The 18800-nt window shown below is 48.2% G+C and overlaps 3 protein-coding genes across 5 annotated transcripts; 1 reads left to right on the forward strand and 2 right to left on the reverse strand.

Moving 5' to 3' along the window:
- Positions 1–193: 193 nt before the first annotated feature.
- On the reverse strand, positions 194–2847 carry ENTR1 (endosome associated trafficking regulator 1). The gene is made up of 6 exons (XM_056505544.1): positions 2426–2847; positions 1932–2005; positions 1695–1806; positions 1366–1428; positions 667–803; positions 194–361 (listed from the first exon to the last, which is right to left on the reverse strand). The coding sequence occupies exons 1-6, from the start codon at positions 2771–2773 to the stop codon at positions 268–270; spliced, it is 828 nt and encodes a 275-aa protein (XP_056361519.1). The 5' UTR covers positions 2774–2847; the 3' UTR covers positions 194–267.
- Positions 2847–8793, forward strand: PMPCA (peptidase, mitochondrial processing subunit alpha). The gene is made up of 13 exons (XM_056505542.1): positions 2847–2937; positions 3079–3281; positions 3384–3463; positions 3776–3858; positions 4145–4239; positions 4376–4476; positions 4854–5117; positions 5330–5422; positions 5668–5786; positions 6234–6324; positions 6444–6506; positions 6875–7019; positions 7313–8793. The coding sequence occupies exons 1-13, from the start codon at positions 2885–2887 to the stop codon at positions 7480–7482; spliced, it is 1560 nt and encodes a 519-aa protein (XP_056361517.1). The 5' UTR covers positions 2847–2884; the 3' UTR covers positions 7483–8793.
- A 192-nt stretch (positions 8794–8985) lies between these two features.
- Positions 8986–18708, reverse strand: INPP5E (inositol polyphosphate-5-phosphatase E). Of its 3 annotated transcripts, none has more exons than XM_056505533.1 (11): positions 18572–18708; positions 16842–17892; positions 15212–15335; positions 14918–15015; positions 14060–14184; positions 13840–13959; positions 13362–13469; positions 12460–12621; positions 11802–11917; positions 11347–11483; positions 8986–10354 (listed from the first exon to the last, which is right to left on the reverse strand). In XM_056505533.1, exons 2-11 carry the CDS (start codon positions 17681–17683, stop codon positions 10222–10224), a joined length of 1965 nt encoding a protein of 654 aa, XP_056361508.1. In that variant the 5' UTR covers positions 17684–17892; positions 18572–18708; the 3' UTR covers positions 8986–10221. The 3 variants fall into 3 exon arrangements, with proteins under 3 accessions (XP_056361508.1, XP_056361507.1, XP_056361505.1); XM_056505532.1 differs by having other exon boundaries at positions 18514–18685; XM_056505530.1 differs by lacking the exon at positions 18572–18708 and having other exon boundaries at positions 16842–18507.
- Positions 18709–18800: the final 92 nt, after the last annotated feature.

Raw genomic sequence — 18800 nt, forward strand, 5'->3', positions numbered from 1 at the left:
CACCGAGAAGCGCTGGCAGAGTCCCAGCCGACAGTGGGGAACTGCACGGGGAGGAGGGGCCCGGTCCCCGCCCAGCAGCACCGGGGGTGTGCTCTGGTCCATTCCGGGTTTAGGGATCCCTTGGCTGTGGCTGCACCGCGGGGAGGGATGGAGAAGTCAGGTCTGCAGTTTGGCATGTCGAAATGAGGCCAAATATCAAAAAATTCACTTTTTAGTAATAGTTCCCATATGAAAACAAAGTCCTCCGTGTTGTGTGAGTCACTGTCATCACTGTCCATCATCTGCCACCTCAGCGATTCTGTCTATGGATTTCAGGAGATCAGCAACGAGCTGCAGGGATTCTGCTCCAGAGAGCAGCTGCCTGGAATGGGACAGACACTGTTAGGTGTGAGGACAAGCAGTTTTGGGAGAGTTTTCCCATATTCTGTGTTTTATCAAACAGCATTTTATCAGGACTGAAAACTCAGAGATTCCCACTTTCCATTTATTTTTACTACCTACACTAGGAGGAAAACACAGGTAAGAACATGGAGTACCTCCTCTGGTACACAACACAAACCCCTGCATTTCAATCCTAAAAAACCCACTGAGGATGTTTACTTGTGAGCTCAGAATGTAGCCCAGTGCCTGGGAGGGTGTCAGGAGAGTTGTCCCAGCCCAGCTCACCTGATAGATGCTCTGGAGCTGGTTGTGACCTGGAGCAGGTGCTGCAGGGCCACCTCTGCATTCTGCTTGGCCACAGCCAACCCTGCCTGGCCTGCCTGCAGTGCCTCCTTCTCCAGCCTGCAATTCCTCAGCTCAGCCTGGGGGAAAGGGCAAAATCCATGTGAAACAACCCCAGTACTCCAGCAGATACTCTACAGCTAAGGAGCACATTCACACAGGAGTTTGTGGGTGTGGAATGTAATAATTAACTAACACAAGGATAACAAATACAATAAAACAATGTGATAAATAGTGACTGGAGCCCATAACCAGACTGCCTGGAGTGTCTTCCCAGAATCACAGAATCATTAGGGTTGGAAAGGACCTCTGGATGTATCCAGTCTAACCCTATGCCAAAGCAGTGTCACCTGGAGCAGGTGACACAGGGATATTTCCAGGTGGGTTTGGATGTCTCCAGAGAGACAGACAGAGTTTGCTTCAGGGCTCTGCCACCCTCCATGGAAAGTTCTTCCTCATTTCAGTTTCTGGCCACTGCTCCTCATCCTGGCACTGGGCACCTCTGAAGAGTCTGGCATCATCCAAGACCTCTCAGAAATACACCCAGCATTTTCCTCAGAGCCTGCAAAACCCTTGCAATATCCTTTCCACTGGCTCAATTCTGAGATGTATCCCTGCAGCCCCAGCAGTGCTGCTCTGTACCTGGAGCTGTGCATTTTCCTGTCTCAGTTTGGCAGCACTGTTCTCAGCTTTGGCAGCCCGTTTCTGCAACAGAACAGAGATTATTGAAACCACAGCATGCTGAGGAGAAACCAGGCAGCTTGAGCTATGTGGGAAGGAGTGATTCCAGCACAGAGCTTGGAGGGATATGGTTTGTGTTACACCACACCATGTTCTGAATGTTCTAGGAGGCAGGAACAGCTCCTTCTTTCTTTCCTCACTGCTCCTTTTTGGGATCTGCAGAACCTCCCCAGCCTCACAGGGAAGAATTTCTTCCTGACATCTGATCTAAACCTCAAGCCAACACTTACAGTCATCAGCTGGAGATTCTGCTCCACGTGCTGAACCATTGCTTCCAAATCCTGAGCTTCTTTTTCTTCTTTGATTTTGTTTTCCTCAAGCTTCTTCTCAAGCTTCCTCATTCTTAAAAAAATAAGAGATGGCACACAGTAAGCAACTGTACCATTAAATACTTTAGAAAGGAAATTCTGGGAAAGGATCAAGAATCTCATGGTTTCATGTTATAAGGAAAATGAATTCTCACACACTTGTCTGCTTGAGTTTCAGACAGAATCTGAAGCTTATTGATCTTGCTTCTCAAAAGAGCATTCTCTTCTTTTAGCTAAAAACAGAAATAAAAAAATTCTTATTAGGGTTGACGTGCACTTTCATGACAATACCAATAATCCAAGATCATTAATACTGGAAATCCTTGTGCTTTCTAATACATTCAAGCTTAACTTTATCTTCAGTTTACCCATCTGGAAACCACTGTGGGGCACAGGAATGTGGCATTGAACCACCAGTGCAAATGTGACTAATTAATGCTGCCGATTCTAAACAAACATGACCTCAAGGGGCAGGAGCACGAGGAAGTCACCTGGGTCATGGGCAGGGCAGCAGGACAGAGAAAGACCTGAAAAGCACATTTCCAGCCCGATTTCTCTTCCTCAGCAGCTCAGGCTGGGACGCTGATCTGCAGCGAGCCAGCAGCTCGGAGCGGGTGGGACAGAGAGAGGTGCCGGAGGGCGGCAGCGCTCACCTGCTCGTAGCTCGGCTGCCGGGAGGGGCCGCGGGCCAGGGCCTGCTCCACGGCCAGGGGCTGGTAGCTCTCGCTCCACTCCTCCTCCTCCTCCTCCTCCTCCTGCTCCTCCTGCTCGTCCCCCGACTCTGCGGGCACCGCGGGCAGCGGCGGCACGACGGGCCCGGGCCAAGCCGCCTGCGGAGGGGACAGCGGGGCTGAGACGGGCGTTTTGACGGGACGGACCCCGGGCGCGCTGACCTGTGTGTCACCGCCGCGGGACTTGGAGCGGACAAACTCGCGGAAGGAGAAAGGGTTGGGCTCGGCCGGGTCCCCCGGCAGCGGCTCCGCCACCGGCAGCGCCGCCATGGCCGCCTGAGGGCGCGGGGGGCGGGGCCTCCCCGGCCGAGCGCACCAATCGCGGCGCCGCCCCCGCGGCCCCGCCCCGCCCCCTGACCCCGCTCTCCCGGTGGCGGCAAGATGGCGGCGGCCATGGCGTGGCTGCGGCGCGGCGCCTGCGGCGCGGCCCGGCGGTGAGCGCGGCCCGGGGCGGCGCGGCGCTGGGGACAGCGGGGGGACGGGCGGGGCAGCGCTCGGGACGCGCTCTGGGAGGGGCTCAGCGCTCGGTAGCGGCCTCGGCGGAGCGGCGTGACGCTGTTGCCGGTGTCCCTCAGGTGCGGGCTGGCGGCCGGCCGCAGCTACAGCGGCGGCGGCGCCTATCCCAGCGTGTCGCTGACGTGCCCGCTGCCCGGCGTGCCCAAGGCCGTGTTCGCGGCGGCCGAGAGCCGGGAGCGCTTCGAGACGCGGGTGACGGTGCTGGAGAACGGGCTCCGCGTCGCCTCGCAGAACAAGTTCGGGCAGTTCTGCACCGTGGGCAGTGAGTACCGGGGCCGCCTCAGCTCCCCCCATCCCCGGCTGCGGCTCGGGTCGGCAGAGGGGATGCAAAAGTCACGCTGGTTTGTTCTCTTCTTTACACCAGTTCTGGTAAATTCGGGATCAAGACACGAAGCGAAATACCTCAGTGGTATCTCCCACTTCTTGGAGAAATTGGCTTTTTCTGTAAGTACAGCCCTGCAATGCCCCGGGGTCCCCAAATCTGCACGGGGCAGGGAGGGACAGCAGCCAAGGAGGGCCTGACCCAGAGGAGCTGTTAAAACATTGGTGACAGCATTGCCAGTCACAGAAACTTAATTGCTTATTAATTATCATGACTGTATCTATAATTTGGAAGTCTTTGTGGCTTCACCCCCAAGGTGAGGTGGAGGTTTTTCACCTGCAAACCATTTGACTGAAAGAAGATAGAAGATGCTCTGGGTTACTCTGAAGGGTTATTGCTTTACTAATTGATAACACTGGTATCTTCTTCCTTAGTCCACAGCTCAGTTTGGCAGCAAAGATGAAATTCTTCTCACCCTAGAGAAGCATGGAGGCATTTGTGACTGCCAGGCATCGAGGTGGGCTGCTCCTTCTCCTGCTGTTACCTGGGTGTTGTAGCACTGACAGCACTTTGAGTCTCTTTTTCTGCTCTGGAGCAGGAAAAGCCAAACAGCAGAAATCTGTTTGTTTGGGCTGCTGGGAAGCTACAAAAGTGAGCCTGAAAAGATGATAAAATTTAATTTATTTCACTTCAGAAGCATTTAATGATTAAAACAGCTTCATTTGTGATTTCCTGATACGAAGATGACACTGAATGACCCCAGAAGTGACTTCTCAGTGCAGAACCTGTTTTTTTTGTTTCAGGGACACCATCATGTATGCAGTGTCTGCTGATGCCAGAGGCCTGGACACCGTGGTCAACTTGCTGGCTGATGTGACACTCCAGCCCAGGTTATCAGGTCTGGCAACACAATCCTCTGCCTCACAAAAACCCCTTTCCAACACATTGCTTGCTCAGAATTCTCTCAGAAGTGACCTTGCAGCAGCTGGGTGTTTTGTGTGGGGGCTGCCATCCCTTGCTTTGTCTGGTTGCAGATGAGGAAATTGAGATGACCCGAATGGCCATAAGGTTTGAGCTGGAGGATCTGAACATGAGACCTGACCCAGAGCCTCTCCTCACAGAGATGATCCATGCGGTAACACACTGGGAATCCCACCCTGCCTGCAGCCTCCTGCTGCATTCTCTTCCTCATGCTTTTTGCCAGCTTCAGGGTTTATTTCAGACTGTTCTAAAAGCAGATTTATTTGTTATTCGGTTTCTGTGATAGCAGAATTTGGCTGTCCCTTCACTGAAATCCAGCATTCTCCACATAGGGAAGATTCTAACCCAAACTAAAAAAAAAACTCCAACCCTATCTGTAACTTTTCCTTGTTGAGGGTTACAAAATGTTTCTGAATTGCACTGACATCTCTCAGACTGGGGCTTAATTCCAAAGCAAAAAGAGGTTTAGAGAGGGATTTAGGGAAAAAATGAAGTGATGTTTGTGACTTTAATGTGTCTGTTCCCTTTTAGGCAGCCTTCAGAGACAACACAGTGGGACTGAACAGGTTCTGCCCTGTGGAAAACACGGACAAAATCGACCGGGGCGTGCTGCACTCCTACCTGAGCAGTTACTACACCCCAGACAGGATGGTGCTGGCTGGGGTGGGGATTGAGCACGAGCACCTGGTGGAGTGTGCCAGGAAATACCTGCTGGGGGTGGAGCCTGTGTGGGGCTCTGGGCAGGGCAGGGCTGTGGACAGGTCCGTGGCTCAGTACACCGGAGGCATCATCAAGGTACGTGGTGGAGGTGGCATCCAGCACCTTGCTGGGCTTTGCTGATTTCTCTACAGGCTTTTTGCTTTTCTTAAGTTACATTTCATGAGTATGAGCCCAAACTGGCCAATGACAACTGCTAATTGGGTGGCATGGTAATTATTGGGAATGTATTAAACTGGGTACAACAGCTGTGAAAATTGGTGTTAATAATCTGTCTGCCTTTCCCACAGGTTGAAAAAGACATGTCAGATGTGAGTCTGGGCCCTACTCCCATCCCAGAGCTCACCCACATCATGATTGGGTTAGAAAGCTGCTCATTTTTAGTAAGTATTAACCTAAAATCCTTCATTTTGAATGGCCTATACTTGGAGAATCCCAGGATCACTATTCATTACACAAACATTGACATTTTTGCTGCTGTACATCAAAACAAACAGCATTTCCCACAACATTTTGCTGAAGGCCTTGACCTTCACATTGCTCTTGTGCTGTGTTTTTTTCCTCCCCTTTACTCACCTCAGACCCTCGAGAGCTCTGCCACTACCTGAGTTTTTTTGTTCCAATCCAGGAGGACGATTTCATTCCTTTTGCAGTGCTGAACATGATGATGGGAGGTGGTGGCTCTTTTTCAGCTGGAGGGCCTGGCAAGGGCATGTTCACCCGGCTGTACCTCAATGTGCTCAACAGGTTGGTTTGTCTTGCTGTTTAAGGGGTGGCAGAAACAATTCTGTAGCAGGTTTACATGGAAAAAAAAACCAAACCCCACCAGGTTTTATATCAATTTATTCTGCTTGGAATGTGGGACTGGTGTGTCAGTTGGCATTTTGAAAGGGTGAAAGTAAAGGGCAGAAGTGACCAGGAATTCTGGTTTTTTTCTGCTAGTCCTGTCCATGCTTTAATCTGGGAATATTAACAGGATTGGATGTGTATTGTCCTGGGTTTGGTCTCAAGTATTCAAGTGCAGAGAAGGAAGTAGATGCCCTGTGCATAAATTAGCAGAGGCAGGGACTGACAATTCTCATTGCACTGCTGAGAATCCTGAAGTGCACTAGGAGGGTTCTCACTGTCCATGTTGAATTTTTACATGGCAAATTCTGGGGTTTCAGTTTTAAAATACTGTTTGTATACTCACAGGCACCACTGGATGTACAATGCCACCTCTTACCACCACAGCTATGAGGACACAGGTCTCTTGTGTATCCATGCCAGTGCAGATCCAAAACAGGTACAGAGTCCTGTCCTCAGAGACAGGAGTCCCTAAACAGTAACCACCACATCACTCAGTAGCAGAGAGTTCTGTGCACACATTTTTCTGATCTTCTTTCCGTGGTCTGTTTTCCCCAGGTTCGGGAGATGGTGGAAATCATCACCAGGGAATTCATCCTCATGGCAGGAGCAGTGGGAGAGGTCAGCAGCACATTTGAGTTTGCAGATGGTCTTGGAGGTGAAATAATCCCTGGAAGTGTCCCAAGGCCAGGCTGGACAGGGATTGGAGCAATCCGAGATAGTGGAAGGTGGCCTGCCCTGGCAGGGGGTGGAAGTGGATGAGTTTAAGGTCCCTCCCAACCCAAACCAGTCTGGGATTCTGTGAATGCATTGCACTGACTGTGCTAGAACGGATTTTTATGGATAATTTTGTTACATGTTTCTGTAAAAGAACACAGCAACATTTGCAATGCATCCACAAAGAGAGAGGTGTCTGCAGAACCCTTTCACATTACCTTGTACTACAGAGCAGCAATCAGTATTTTTTTTTATTTCCTGCTCATTCACAGGTGGAACTTGAGAGAGCAAAGACACAGCTCAAGTCCATGCTCATGATGAACCTGGAGTCTCGGCCAGTGATCTTTGAAGATGTGGGGAGGCAGGTTTTGGCAACAAACACAAGGAAGCTACCTCATGAGCTCTGTGCCCTCATCAGTGAGTAGACAAAGCTTTGCATTGTGGGCAACTGTACCTCCAGCTGTAGGTACAGTTAAAATATTCTTGTAGCACTGATGAGTTACCTCTGAAAACCTGGGGGCATAAATACTATACAGAAATACATTTCAAACTGAGCTTAATTGCTAACTCAGGGCTCATTTTAGTCAGGAGGAAGGGAAAATGAGAATCATGGTAGAGAAGATATGGAGTCAGTTTTCTGAGCATCAGCCTAAAGCTGCTTTGTGCTGTTCACAATGGAGGTGTCACAGCTCTTCTGCCTTTGTCTGCAGGTCAGGTGAAACCCACTGATATCAAGAGGGTGGTGACGAAGATGCTGCACAAGAAGCCAGCAGTGGCTGCCCTGGGTGACCTGACAGATCTGCCCACGTACGAGCACATCCAGGCCGCCCTCTCCAGCAAGGACGGGCGGCTCCCGCGGCTCTACCGCCTCTTCCGATAGAGCAGCACCTCTCCTCCTGCCCCACTCAAAATCTCTTTTTTAATGGTTTTTTTTTTTTGATTCTCATGTTGCTGTACCACCCTCCCTCCCCCCAATGCTCCCAGGCATTCTGTGCAACCATGGAGCTGAGCAAAGCTGCTTTGGAGCACTGGACTGTGAAGAGCTGGTGTAAGGAGCTGGCTCTGGAGGAGGAGTTTGACCCTCTGACTTGGTTACAAGAGAGGATGGGTGTTGACACCCTTCTCTTGGCTTTGGGGAGAACAGAACAAAATACTCTTCTCTACAATGAAAGCACATCTCTGAGCAGTCAGTCATTGTCTCTTCATCACCCCAGCAGTGGAAGTGGGGCTGTCACGAGTGCCCTTCCTGAGGAATGTGTGGCACGTTAAACAGCTTGGCTTACATGTCTGAATTCAAAGAATATTTTTAACTGTTACCAAGGTGAATAAAGACTTGGTCAGACTGAATTAGGAAAATAATAGTTACTGTCCCTGTGAAGTTAGGCAAAAAGTTTCCTGCAATCCAGGTTTTGTTACAAATCATGGATCCATTTCATCAGTGTAATTCACCATCTGACAAGGAGTCACCCACCTGGGAATAACTTCATCATCTTGCTAGAGCTCCAAGGAAAGCAGACCCATGACAGAACCAATTTTCTGTGGAGTTCCTCTGCAGAGGTGCTGTACATAATGGACACTTACTTGAGAATGAGATCGATCCTGTTCTTTAGGTTTTTCACTTGGACATGAACTGTGCTAAAGAATAAAAGTTCTTTTCCACCAGAGTTGCTATACAAACAGTTATTAAAGTTATTAAAGGAGTTGCTGCTGCTGCACCTTAAACTCGTGCCTCATTTCCTCAGTGTCACCCAGATGGACTTAAGGCCTTGCAAAAAGAAGACACAATCAGTCTCACAGCAGAGGAGTGGCTCAGCTGGATGTCAAGATAACAAAATCACAACATTTAGAAACACAATCTTGACTGACACCACAGCCAAGTGCCACACGTGTGACATGCTGAAGAAATGGAGACTCAAAAGAGGAATAAAACACTGGATTTCTATAATCCCCCAATACATGGGTTTAAAAATACAAGACAGCTGCACTGCAGCTCTTCACTGCTAGATGTGTAAGGAGCAATCCAGCTGGGAGCAGAGCACTGTGAGGCTGCTGGTACCTGCTTTACCCCATCCTGTCCTCGTGCAACTCAAAGGAAATGTTGCATTGCTTCCTGCAGAGCCCACAGTGTGGAAGTCCTGTTCAGTTCTTGTGTATGCTTGTGAGGAAATAAAGAGACCTCTGAACAACCAGGGCAAGTAGTAAGAGTTCTGAAATTCACCTGCCAAGGGTTTCCTGAACTGGCAAGTGGAGCATGCTTTGTTCAATGCAAACAATTACAGAGAAATCTGTCCCACCCCTCCAACTGAAGACAAGTGGCCCAGGTCACCCAAACACGCACCATGCAAAGAACTCCAGTTCTGACAACAATAAAAGCTGGTTCTCAGTTAAGGTATTGCACTAATTTATTTTATTCCTTTAAAAAGAAAGGAAACCCAAATACCTGATGGCTACAGACAGGTCAGTGCCATAAATGTACCGCAGAACAGGAGCCTGTCTGGGACAGGTTGCATAGTCAGCAGCACTTCCTCCAAGGTGTTTGCATGATGTTTTAGGTCCTAAGGTGATTAATGATCCCATCTGTGCCCATGAGGAGTTCTTAGTTATTAGCTGTACTTAACATTTTATCAGTGCCATACTGGTCCTTGTAGGATATATAGCCTTAGACAACACTACTTCAAAAATAGCAAGTTACTCACAGTTTACTGATCTGGAAAAATAAAACCAAAAGGAATTGAATGTGATTGGAGGTAATGGAGCTGTGTGGAGCTGAGTGCCTGCAGTTGCTCTGCAAACCTCCCTGGTGCACTCACTTGGCATCACTTTGGTGAAGCATCACACAGTGCCCTGTTCTCAGATAAATTCCAACTGCTGCTGCTGCTGAAGGCAGGTAGTGCTTAATCAGCCCTGGGGAGGACAAGTGAGTTTAGGAAGGGACTGCTTCAAGCAGCCTCAGCAGGCAAATATATGGCCTGAGAGTTTGGTATTTACCCCCTTAGTAATAGAAGGCCTATAGAATGATTATTGAAAGGCAATGTTTCTACACTTCAATGTACAGGAGTACATTCACATACAATTTACTGTAGAGGACCCAAAAAGGCCAACACAGGAGCACCATCCACACACAGGATTGCCATGAACTGGTCCCTGTTACTCCTTGTACAGAATACCAACACTTGGCTACAGAGAAGGAGCAAACCCAACCCCACACTGGATGGAAGTTAATCTGACCAAACCAAAGAGACAAACAAAGAATTCACCTTTCTGCAGACTTTTCTTGGGTCCCCTGCCCTGGGTGATGCCAGTTCCAGCAGCTGTGCCCCTGCGTGGAGGGGAACCAAAGGTCTGCACCCAGTGGCTTCCTAAGACAGTCTGGTTAAAAATAAATCAATTGCACCAGTTGGGATGGATGTTTTAAATAACTTGACTCCTTTTCTTCGGCAGAAGCACTTGAGCTACATGGATTAGCTCATGCAAATGAATCCTGGATGAGGTTTAAGACATTCTTCACAAGCCACAGCAACTGCCAGAGGTGCTTATGCAGACAATTCCCTGCAGAGTTTGCCATGGCCTGAAATCCTCTTTTGGGGCACCTCTACCACAAGCACTGCGAGCTTTCAGCTCAGGAAATGCTACATATGCTGCTGGATCTTTGGTCCTTTTGTTCGCGGCGTTTCAGGAGTTCCCTTGTAGCCCTCCTCCTTATTCCAATTAAATACAGATCTCTGTCAAACAGCCCTGCAGCCAGGGGGATGCTGCAACAGGAACACAAGCCAGCAGGTCAGGGAATACATAAATTCTCGTTTGCCCAGCATTTCCCTACTACTTCATACAACAAAGGCCACAAACCTGGTTTTCACTTTCTTAAGGCATTCAGCTACTGCTGGGGAGGAACATGAGTTGTTCTTCCACAGCAACAAGTTAAGGTTTTTCACAATAGTTTAAAATGCTGGTTGTAAAAGGGAAATGTACTTTAAATTTCAGCATGAACTGCTTTCATATATAGAGAACTTTCTTATTGACTTAAACTAAAACCCACTTATTGAAAAGCTAAACCAGGTTACTGCTAACTTGGTGTATTCACTGGTATGGTTCATCTTAACAATTCTTACCTTGGTCTGTTTTAGAGAGGCCAGAGGAAACCTGAGCAGCCCATCACACACTGCTATTTAATGGGTATTTAATACCCAGAAACAAAAATTCCCATTGTAATTGCAGTGCTGATCAAATATTTTGAGAAAGCAGTTTTCTAGATATTCAGGTCTTGAAATCCCTGACCATGTTACTCACAAAAAAGAGAATCATTCCAAACCAAATTTTCTAAGGAGTTCTACTAATACAACAGCCTACAGTAGGACATTAGAACTTGGAAGGATCTCAAAATACTCCACTGGCATCCAGCTATGCTGAACTGCAGCCACCACTGGGGAGGGAAACCAGAACTGATCCTAAAGAGGGAAAGAGGAAGAGAAGAGGAAAGCTGCCTGTGCTGATAAGGAAAACAGAGAGCTGCATCTCAGATAAAACACAGATTTATATTCCTCTCCTGTGGGCTCAGTTTATCCCCCTCAGAAGGATTAAGGCAGCAGGGATTTCAGCTGTCAGTGCAAGGTTTAAGCCCTTACTGCTCTGACCACCAGCATGTTCTGGGTAAAACCCAAAGAGGCCTGCAGGGATAGACACAGGAGAATATCCTGGGGATCACTGGAGCCATGAGCAATGCTGTGCAGCTGCAGGAGGTACTCACTTGTCTCTGCCAGGCCTGACTCTGACACGAAACAAGGCAAACACAGGCCGGTGGTCCGAGGTTCTGATGACAGGACAGGAGGAGTATTTGACAGCCTGGATGTCGTCCTTGTAGCGGCTGCGGAACACGACTCGGTCCTGCAGGCAGGGACACAGGGGACAGGGATGGTGACTCCATCACAAGAGACAAATCCATTCATTCATCACACTCCACTTAATGAAATTAATGTGTCCTTGGATGGGGATCCATTCATGAAGTGTCTGATCCCAACAATTGTTCTGTGCCAGCTCTGAGCACTCAGGATGTAAGGCAGGGGAAATACAGTGAACAGCCTGTGACAAACTCTCCCTTTGCCCACAAATTCAATAATTCTTTCTTCCAGAAGTTCCAGCTGCCCTTAAGTAGCAAATCTCAGCACAACTGAATCCCCTTTGACTTGTGAAATCATCCCCTACCGTGTAGGAGGGAGTCCTTTGTTTAGAAGTGGAGTCATAGCTGTCCTTTCCTATGTCAAACTTGTAGGAAGGACGGAAATGGATATCAGCCTCTTGGAATCCTTTGAAAATAGACCCTGTAAGGGAAGGGGAGAACAGCATGAACAAACTTCTTCCTGAGAACTGGGCACTGTGTCTACTAATGCTGGCTAGAAACAACAGCCAAGTACATCCCATAAAAACCTGGGCTTGGGCTCCAGAAAGCTCCAGTCCTGACTTGGAGAGGATAAAAAATAGCCAGTGGCTGTTAAGTCAGTGGTCAGTTAAACAAAGACCTGGTCCATGCATTTCCCCTTCCACGGAAAGCTCGTGCTGCTTTGCAGATGCTGTTCAAATCTAAATTCCCTGGACACTGGGACAGAATGATGCCCAGGTTATGGAGGAGTCAGACAAAACAGCAGCAAAGGCTTGAGAGGTCACATTAAATAGAGCAAACTGCTGCAGCAGAGGTCCCTTGACACACTGCCACTGTATTTGCCAGCTGCTGACTCCCTTTTTTCGGGAACTTAACCAAAGAAAGCAGGAGAGGTCTCCAGGAAATGGGGGCTGGGCTGACATGACTCCTGTGTGTAGGTATCTCTGTTTCTGGAGAGGAGGGAGACAAGCAGCTGCCCCTTACCCCGGCTCATCTCACTGGTGAGCTGGTCATACACCAGCAGCTTGGACACGTCTGTGTCGGGGTGCTGGTTCAGGATGGAATCCACAGTCTCCCGGTCCTTATTCAGCCGGAAGTTGAAGTCACCAAACCAGAAAACCTCATCAAACCGAGTTGTGACATCACCTGCAAATTCACACCACAAGTGTTCAAGGGATGCTGCTGAATGAGTTTGAGGAACAGGAAGAAATTATTTCTTTCACTAGCTGGAGGTGTGATATTGAGTATGTTTTCTACCTCTGATTACCACTAATGTAGTAATTAACAACCCAAAACAGAAATGTTAAAAACTACAGAAAAAGCTGAAAAGACACCAAACTATCTATAGGACCTAACACCAGAGGGGACACAAAAAGCTCATGCAACACTGTAGATAAAGAGCATATTCAATTTCCAAGTAAAAGGACCTAATTATTTATCTAGGCATCAAGTTGTCAGCACATTATTAGAAAACAATAATGGACTTTGACAAACAATGCTCTGACCTGTGTACATGCAAAGTGACATAAGGCTTATGCTCTTAAATTTTGAAATAAAGTAGTGCCTAATTGTTCTAGAAAACACTTGGAAAGTGAAACATATCTGTAATATTCATAATAATTAAACCAAAATTATCATATTGCTAAAAAAATATATCACGTAAAAATACCCTTTTGAATTTTCTCTCTCCCATTTCATTTTTCTTCTCAATTTCCCAATTTTAAGAAAAAAAATAAATCATGGGAGTAATAACCATCCTCAGGCCAAAAAGACCTGTTTTTACAGTCTCAAATGATCACTCTTCTTGTCTCTTTCCCAGTGCAGACTGAGAGACAATCACAGACTCTGCTGCTCTGGGCTCCCCACGCTCACGGTTTCACACTTACTAGAACTGGATCGATATGGATTTGTGTCTGGAACATTCTTGGGAAGTGTAAGGGCTTGAATGGTTTTATTGTAGTCCAGTTTCCTCTCATTCACTTTACTGTCCCCAGCTGCAAGACACAAAGCCCATTACTGTCAAAAATGAATCATTTTCATTCAATGACCATCTTTGGTTATACCAGGAGCTTCCAAAGGGTATCAGACATTTTCCACATGTAAAGTGTGACACTCTGGGAGTGTCTGCACTGAATAATGATGGCAGAAAAAATGTGGAAAAGGGGATACAATGGTGCAGAGTTAATTTATGTTTCCATAAACATAGTTCTTGTGTAAATTTGTTACCAAATAATCCTCCTCCCTTATCCTTCTCAGCTCAGCAATCCTGAGCTTTGGCTCCAGCCTGTCCTGCTTTTTCATCTCTGTACTTCCTCCCCTCCTCTATCAACCAAGACACTCGTAGCAATATTGCAAATATCTCACATGTGAAGTGGGAGGTGATAAAGAGAAAGGAGGTGCCAAAAAACGTGAAGCTGATTCCCAGAGCTCCCTTGGTTTTGATCTGAGACACGATTCGAGTTGTCACCGTGGCGTACTCCACTTCTGGAAGGAGGAAAAGAAAATGCTGTTACTGAAACGCTTCTGGCAGTGAGCAGGGAGGTTAGGAGAGGGAGAGAAGGGCAGGGCAGAGGCTGGCACACACCTGAGCAGAACCAGATGAGGTCCCTGCGGATGAACACAGACATGTAGAGCACTCCATGGGCAGCCGAGTGCAGCAGGACGTAGTGCGGGCCCAGCGTCTCCTGCAGGCGGATCTCCCACTCCCTCCTGCAGGAAACAACAACAGCTGCATCACACACACAGCACAGGAGACAACAACCAGGAGAGCACACCATTAATATGATCAGGTAGAAGTTGATTTATTGTTTATTTTTAGTTATACATTTTAAGACCACTGTTTACGTGATTATGCATTTTTCATTGGTGTTTTTATGTTGTTTATGTGCTTTGTATGAGCATTTCAGGTACAATGATTGGTTGCTGTTTAGAACTTTGCTGCTCACTTCTATTTTGGGTTTTTAGCTCCTCTCCTGATTTAGCATAATTTATGTTTTAGTGGCTTTGAAGAGTCTTAACAAGTTGCAGAAAAATACTTAAAAATAGCTCATCTCATGCACTTGTTAAAAACATTGGTTTAAATGAAGAAATATACAGAAAAACAACTAAGTGTGTGAAGAAACAGCAAAATACGCAGAAATACAACTAGGCAGCAAAATATGGAGAAAAACAGTTAAATATAGTTTGGCTGGTGCATACAATACAGAGCACAGCTTGGACTTGTTCAGACATGGCACTGTGGCACAGACTTGTTTAGTATTTTCTGTGATTTTTTACTCTAAATCCCATTTCCTCTGGTGCTCATGCAATAGAATTCGGTCTTGTTAAACAGGTTGATTATTGAAAATATTAGGAATATAATGAAGATTATTTCTAGTCTAATTCAAAGCAAAATGATTAGTTAGCAATAAAAGAAGATGCTTCATTACATTGTTTTTGCTACCTGTCTGGACAGCCTTCTTGAACACCAATGACATACATGTCCTGGGCAAAGTCTGGATCTGTTGGCAATAAGAAGTCATCCAGATTCACCGGAAGTTCCTATTACATAAGAAATTTAAAACAAAATGAAACAAAAGAAAAGCAGTATTAGTTATGCAAAGACTTATTAGAAAAATACCTTGTAATTTGACAAGGAACAGAGTAATAAACAGAAAAGCATCACCCCAGCCCTCTCAGTAGAGCTGGGGTAACTTTATTGCTGCCAAAGGACCTGTGAAGATTTCTGTGCACCCACCTTCTGCCCCTGCATGTTCCAGGTGGCCACAAAGATTCCCATATTCCGGTCAGGGAAATATCTGCTGAGTTCTTCTGCTCCCATTAAGGCACCACTTGCCAGAAGGCTGCCTTCCAAATAGCTCCTGTGGACAGAGGACCAAAAAAGAGCACCTAAGGAAAGCTGGGATATTGATGTGTAATGTTTAAATCTTGAAGCAATCAGGAATATAGCTTTAAGAAGAAGGACTTTAATATTTATAAACTGTTCCGCTTGCCTAAAGTTCCTCCAAAAGACAGGACACAAGGGTGATGGTGAGGCTGATGCTGCTCCAATTCTGTGATGAGAAAGCTGAAGCCATCCAAAGTCTTCAGCCCTACTAAAACTCATCCAGACACAGAGCAAAGGAATTGGTTTATAACCTCAGGTTGCCCAGAGAAGCTGTGGCTGCCCCTGGAAGTGCCCAAGGCCAGCCTGGACAGGGCTTGGAGCACCCTGGGACAGTGGGAGGTGTCCCTGGTCACGGCAGGGGTGGCACTGGATGAGCTTTGAGGTCCCTTCCACCAAAATAATTTTGTGATTCTGATACCATTAAATTTGAGTACCTTGAAGCAGCTCAGCTTACTTCAAACATAAAAACAGCTCCACCATTCCCAGTGTTCAGGCATCAGGTTTCTCGTAACCAAAAATTCAAACTCACACCCTTCCTTCAATTCAGCTCATCAAATAAACTTCAAGAAAATAATTTACTGAGCCTGAGGTCTCAAAATATCCCCTTTGGGAAGGACAGATGCATCCCACAGCACCTGACTCTCTGAAAGGACACGCTCACAGAGGTGAGGGATGCTGGCACAAGGACTGCATGTTGAATAAGCATTTTTAATCTTGCTTAAGCTCTGCAAATAATGATGAGAGAATAATGTCAGGGAGTTCTGGGCAACCCAACACTGCCCACCTGGCTCCAGCTGCTTTAGGGAGGAATGAGGAAGAAAACCCTCATGGCAAACAAGTAACAATCTATCTTTGGGGCTTTTTTGCCAGCTAGTAACACGAATTTATCTCAGAATTACTTCCTTTTTACTACTGACTCCCACGCTTTGGATCAATGATTACATTTTTCTCTCCTGGAGAAGCTGGGGCAGAGGAGTTCCTGGGGGATACTGGAGTAGTTCCCAGCACATAATTTGATCCTGCCAGAAACCAAACAAGTGCAACATCTGCTCAGCACTTCACAGGACTGTGATAATGCTGCATGACAATCTCAATTTAAAATATCTGGTGTTATTTTTTTTCTTTAATTTATCATTTCAGTTCAAGCCCAATGTATTTTTAGGTTTTTCTAAAGAAACATTTTTCCCAACTGCTGGCAGGCACAGCCATTGCTTCTTAATTCTCAAACCAGATTATGTTAATATTACAAGCAAACTGACAGCAAATCAGACTCGTATTTATGAAAATACTTATCTAAAAGAAGCAAACACAGAGTATTTGTACTGATCTCTTCATCTTCCAACTCTCTGCACAGCAGGTTAAATAACACAGAACAGCTTTTGTGCTTTACCAGGAGCTCAGAAGTTCCCTGCCCCTCCCAGTGGGATCCTCCTCTCTGCTAACAGCCCAAAAACCAGGAGAAAAGCCGGGGCAGCCCTACCTGCTGCGCACATCCTTGGCTCGGATGGGAGTGAGCACGCTGAAGGTGGATTTCATGGAATCTGTGGAGCAGTTGTCATAGAGTGTCCCATTGCCCTGCAGCCTGGAGTCGCTGAGGCTGCTGCTCACCCTCCCAAACTTGTGCTGAGAATAATGTCGGTAATCCAGACAATCTGAGTCGATCCTATTAGCTGTCCTCAGCGAGTGGGAGGCCACGTTGAGCTCCATGGGGGGCAGGGGGCGGGCCGGCATGATTTGGGACAGCCGGGGTTTGCCCCCCGCGAACGCCTTCCCCCGCAGGAGCCCCCCAAAGGCACTGGAGATCTCGGAGGCTCGTTTGCCCAGGTCCGAGGCGCCTCCCCTGCTTTTCCCTCCGGGACTGGCTTCCAAGGCGTCTGGTGAACTGTGCAAGGAGTCCTGCTGGCAGCAGGGATTGCAGGGGCTGGCCCTGCCCCTGGTGGGAGGGCTGGGGGACGCTTCCTGCAGGGAACCATTGGAGGAGCTCGTCTCGTTGGGATCAGTCAGACTTTCCTGGCTTGTCCTAAATCGTCTCCACTTCCTCCAGCTCTTCTCATCCAGGGATGCAGCACGTTCCAGCCGAGGCTTCCGAGGGGGCCTTGGAGTGATGGATCTAATTTTCATATTGGCTTTGAGATCTTCTGGCAGAAGCTTTAAGGTCTCACTTATGGGCGTGCCTATTTTTGGAGGTGTCCCATCACCCCCAGTCTCCTTTTTGGCTGCTTTTCCAGCTTTTTTTGCCTGCAGGTCCTGCACTGCTCCACCCTCCATGCTCCGAGTAAGACACACCCTTGAGTGCTGCGGAAACCCATTTGGAGTACTCATTGTCCCCAGGTACCGGCTGTGGATGCGGCCCCAGATGAAAAATTCCTCAAAGCATAGTTTCCTTCCCTTTATCACCCTGTGGGTTCACAGGGCTTTACTCAGCCAGCAAGACATGGGAATCGCAGACAGCTCAGCCTTTAGCTGGGAATGAAGGGCAGGTGAATGTGCAGGCAGATGCATTGTCTGCAAAATCCCAAGACTTCGGATACCTGGATTCCCCCAAGAGAAAGATATAAGAAGGGAAAGTTATCGAGCTGTACATTTGATCAGAAAGCATCTTCTTGCAGGACCTCCCTTTAGCACAACTCACACCTTAACGTGACCTTGTTAGAAAATCACTTATTATTTCCCGTTTTTTCCCCAAAAAGCAGAGCAGAGACCAGAAGCAGAGCAGAGAGCAGGCATCAGGGCTGTGAACACCCTTCTTTAAGGAAAGTCTGTGCTCCCTGCTAGCACGAAAGGAAATTCACGCTGCACAGAAAGCACAGCTCGCTGTCCTTGCTGCACACACGGCGCCAGCAGCACCGGCTGCCCGAGGCCAGGAAATTTCCAGTGATGCCACAGCCGGGAAAAATCGCTGCCGCCTCCTCCTGCCTTGCACCAACCCCGCTCCGAGAAAATACCCCAGGGGCGGCTTTAGGGTACGGAAAAGGGCTTCGAGTGCATTTCTACACGGGGGAAACACCTCGTCATTCTGCGGCTAGCGCGGAGCAGCCTCCCCCGGCCCTGGGAGGGCACGAACACGCGGTGAGCGCGGCCCGGAGCGCGGGCTCGGCGCTGAGGGGCCGCGGCAGGACGGAGCCGACCCCGGCCCTCACGCCCACCCTCACCACGGCCGCGCCTCCGCCGCGGGGCCGCCCCTTCCCCGCCGCCGCAGCCCGGTCTCACCGCTCCCTCACGGTCCCTCAGGGCTCTGCCGCTGTCCGTGGTCGCGGCTCGCTGCCGGTGCCCGTGTCTGTGCCGGTCCCTGTGCGGCCGCCCCGGCCCGGCCGTGGCAACGGCGGCAGCGCTGGGCCCGCCCGCCCGCCCGCAGCGCCCCCCGGCGGCCGGAGGAGCGCGCGGCAGCTCTCACAGCACGGGGTGAAGGCGCGTATATATTAAATTATATACTGAAGCT

The sequence above is a fragment of the Oenanthe melanoleuca genome, chromosome 17 (assembly GCF_029582105.1).
Source record: "Oenanthe melanoleuca isolate GR-GAL-2019-014 chromosome 17, OMel1.0, whole genome shotgun sequence".
Lineage (NCBI taxonomy): Eukaryota > Metazoa > Chordata > Aves > Passeriformes > Muscicapidae > Oenanthe > Oenanthe melanoleuca.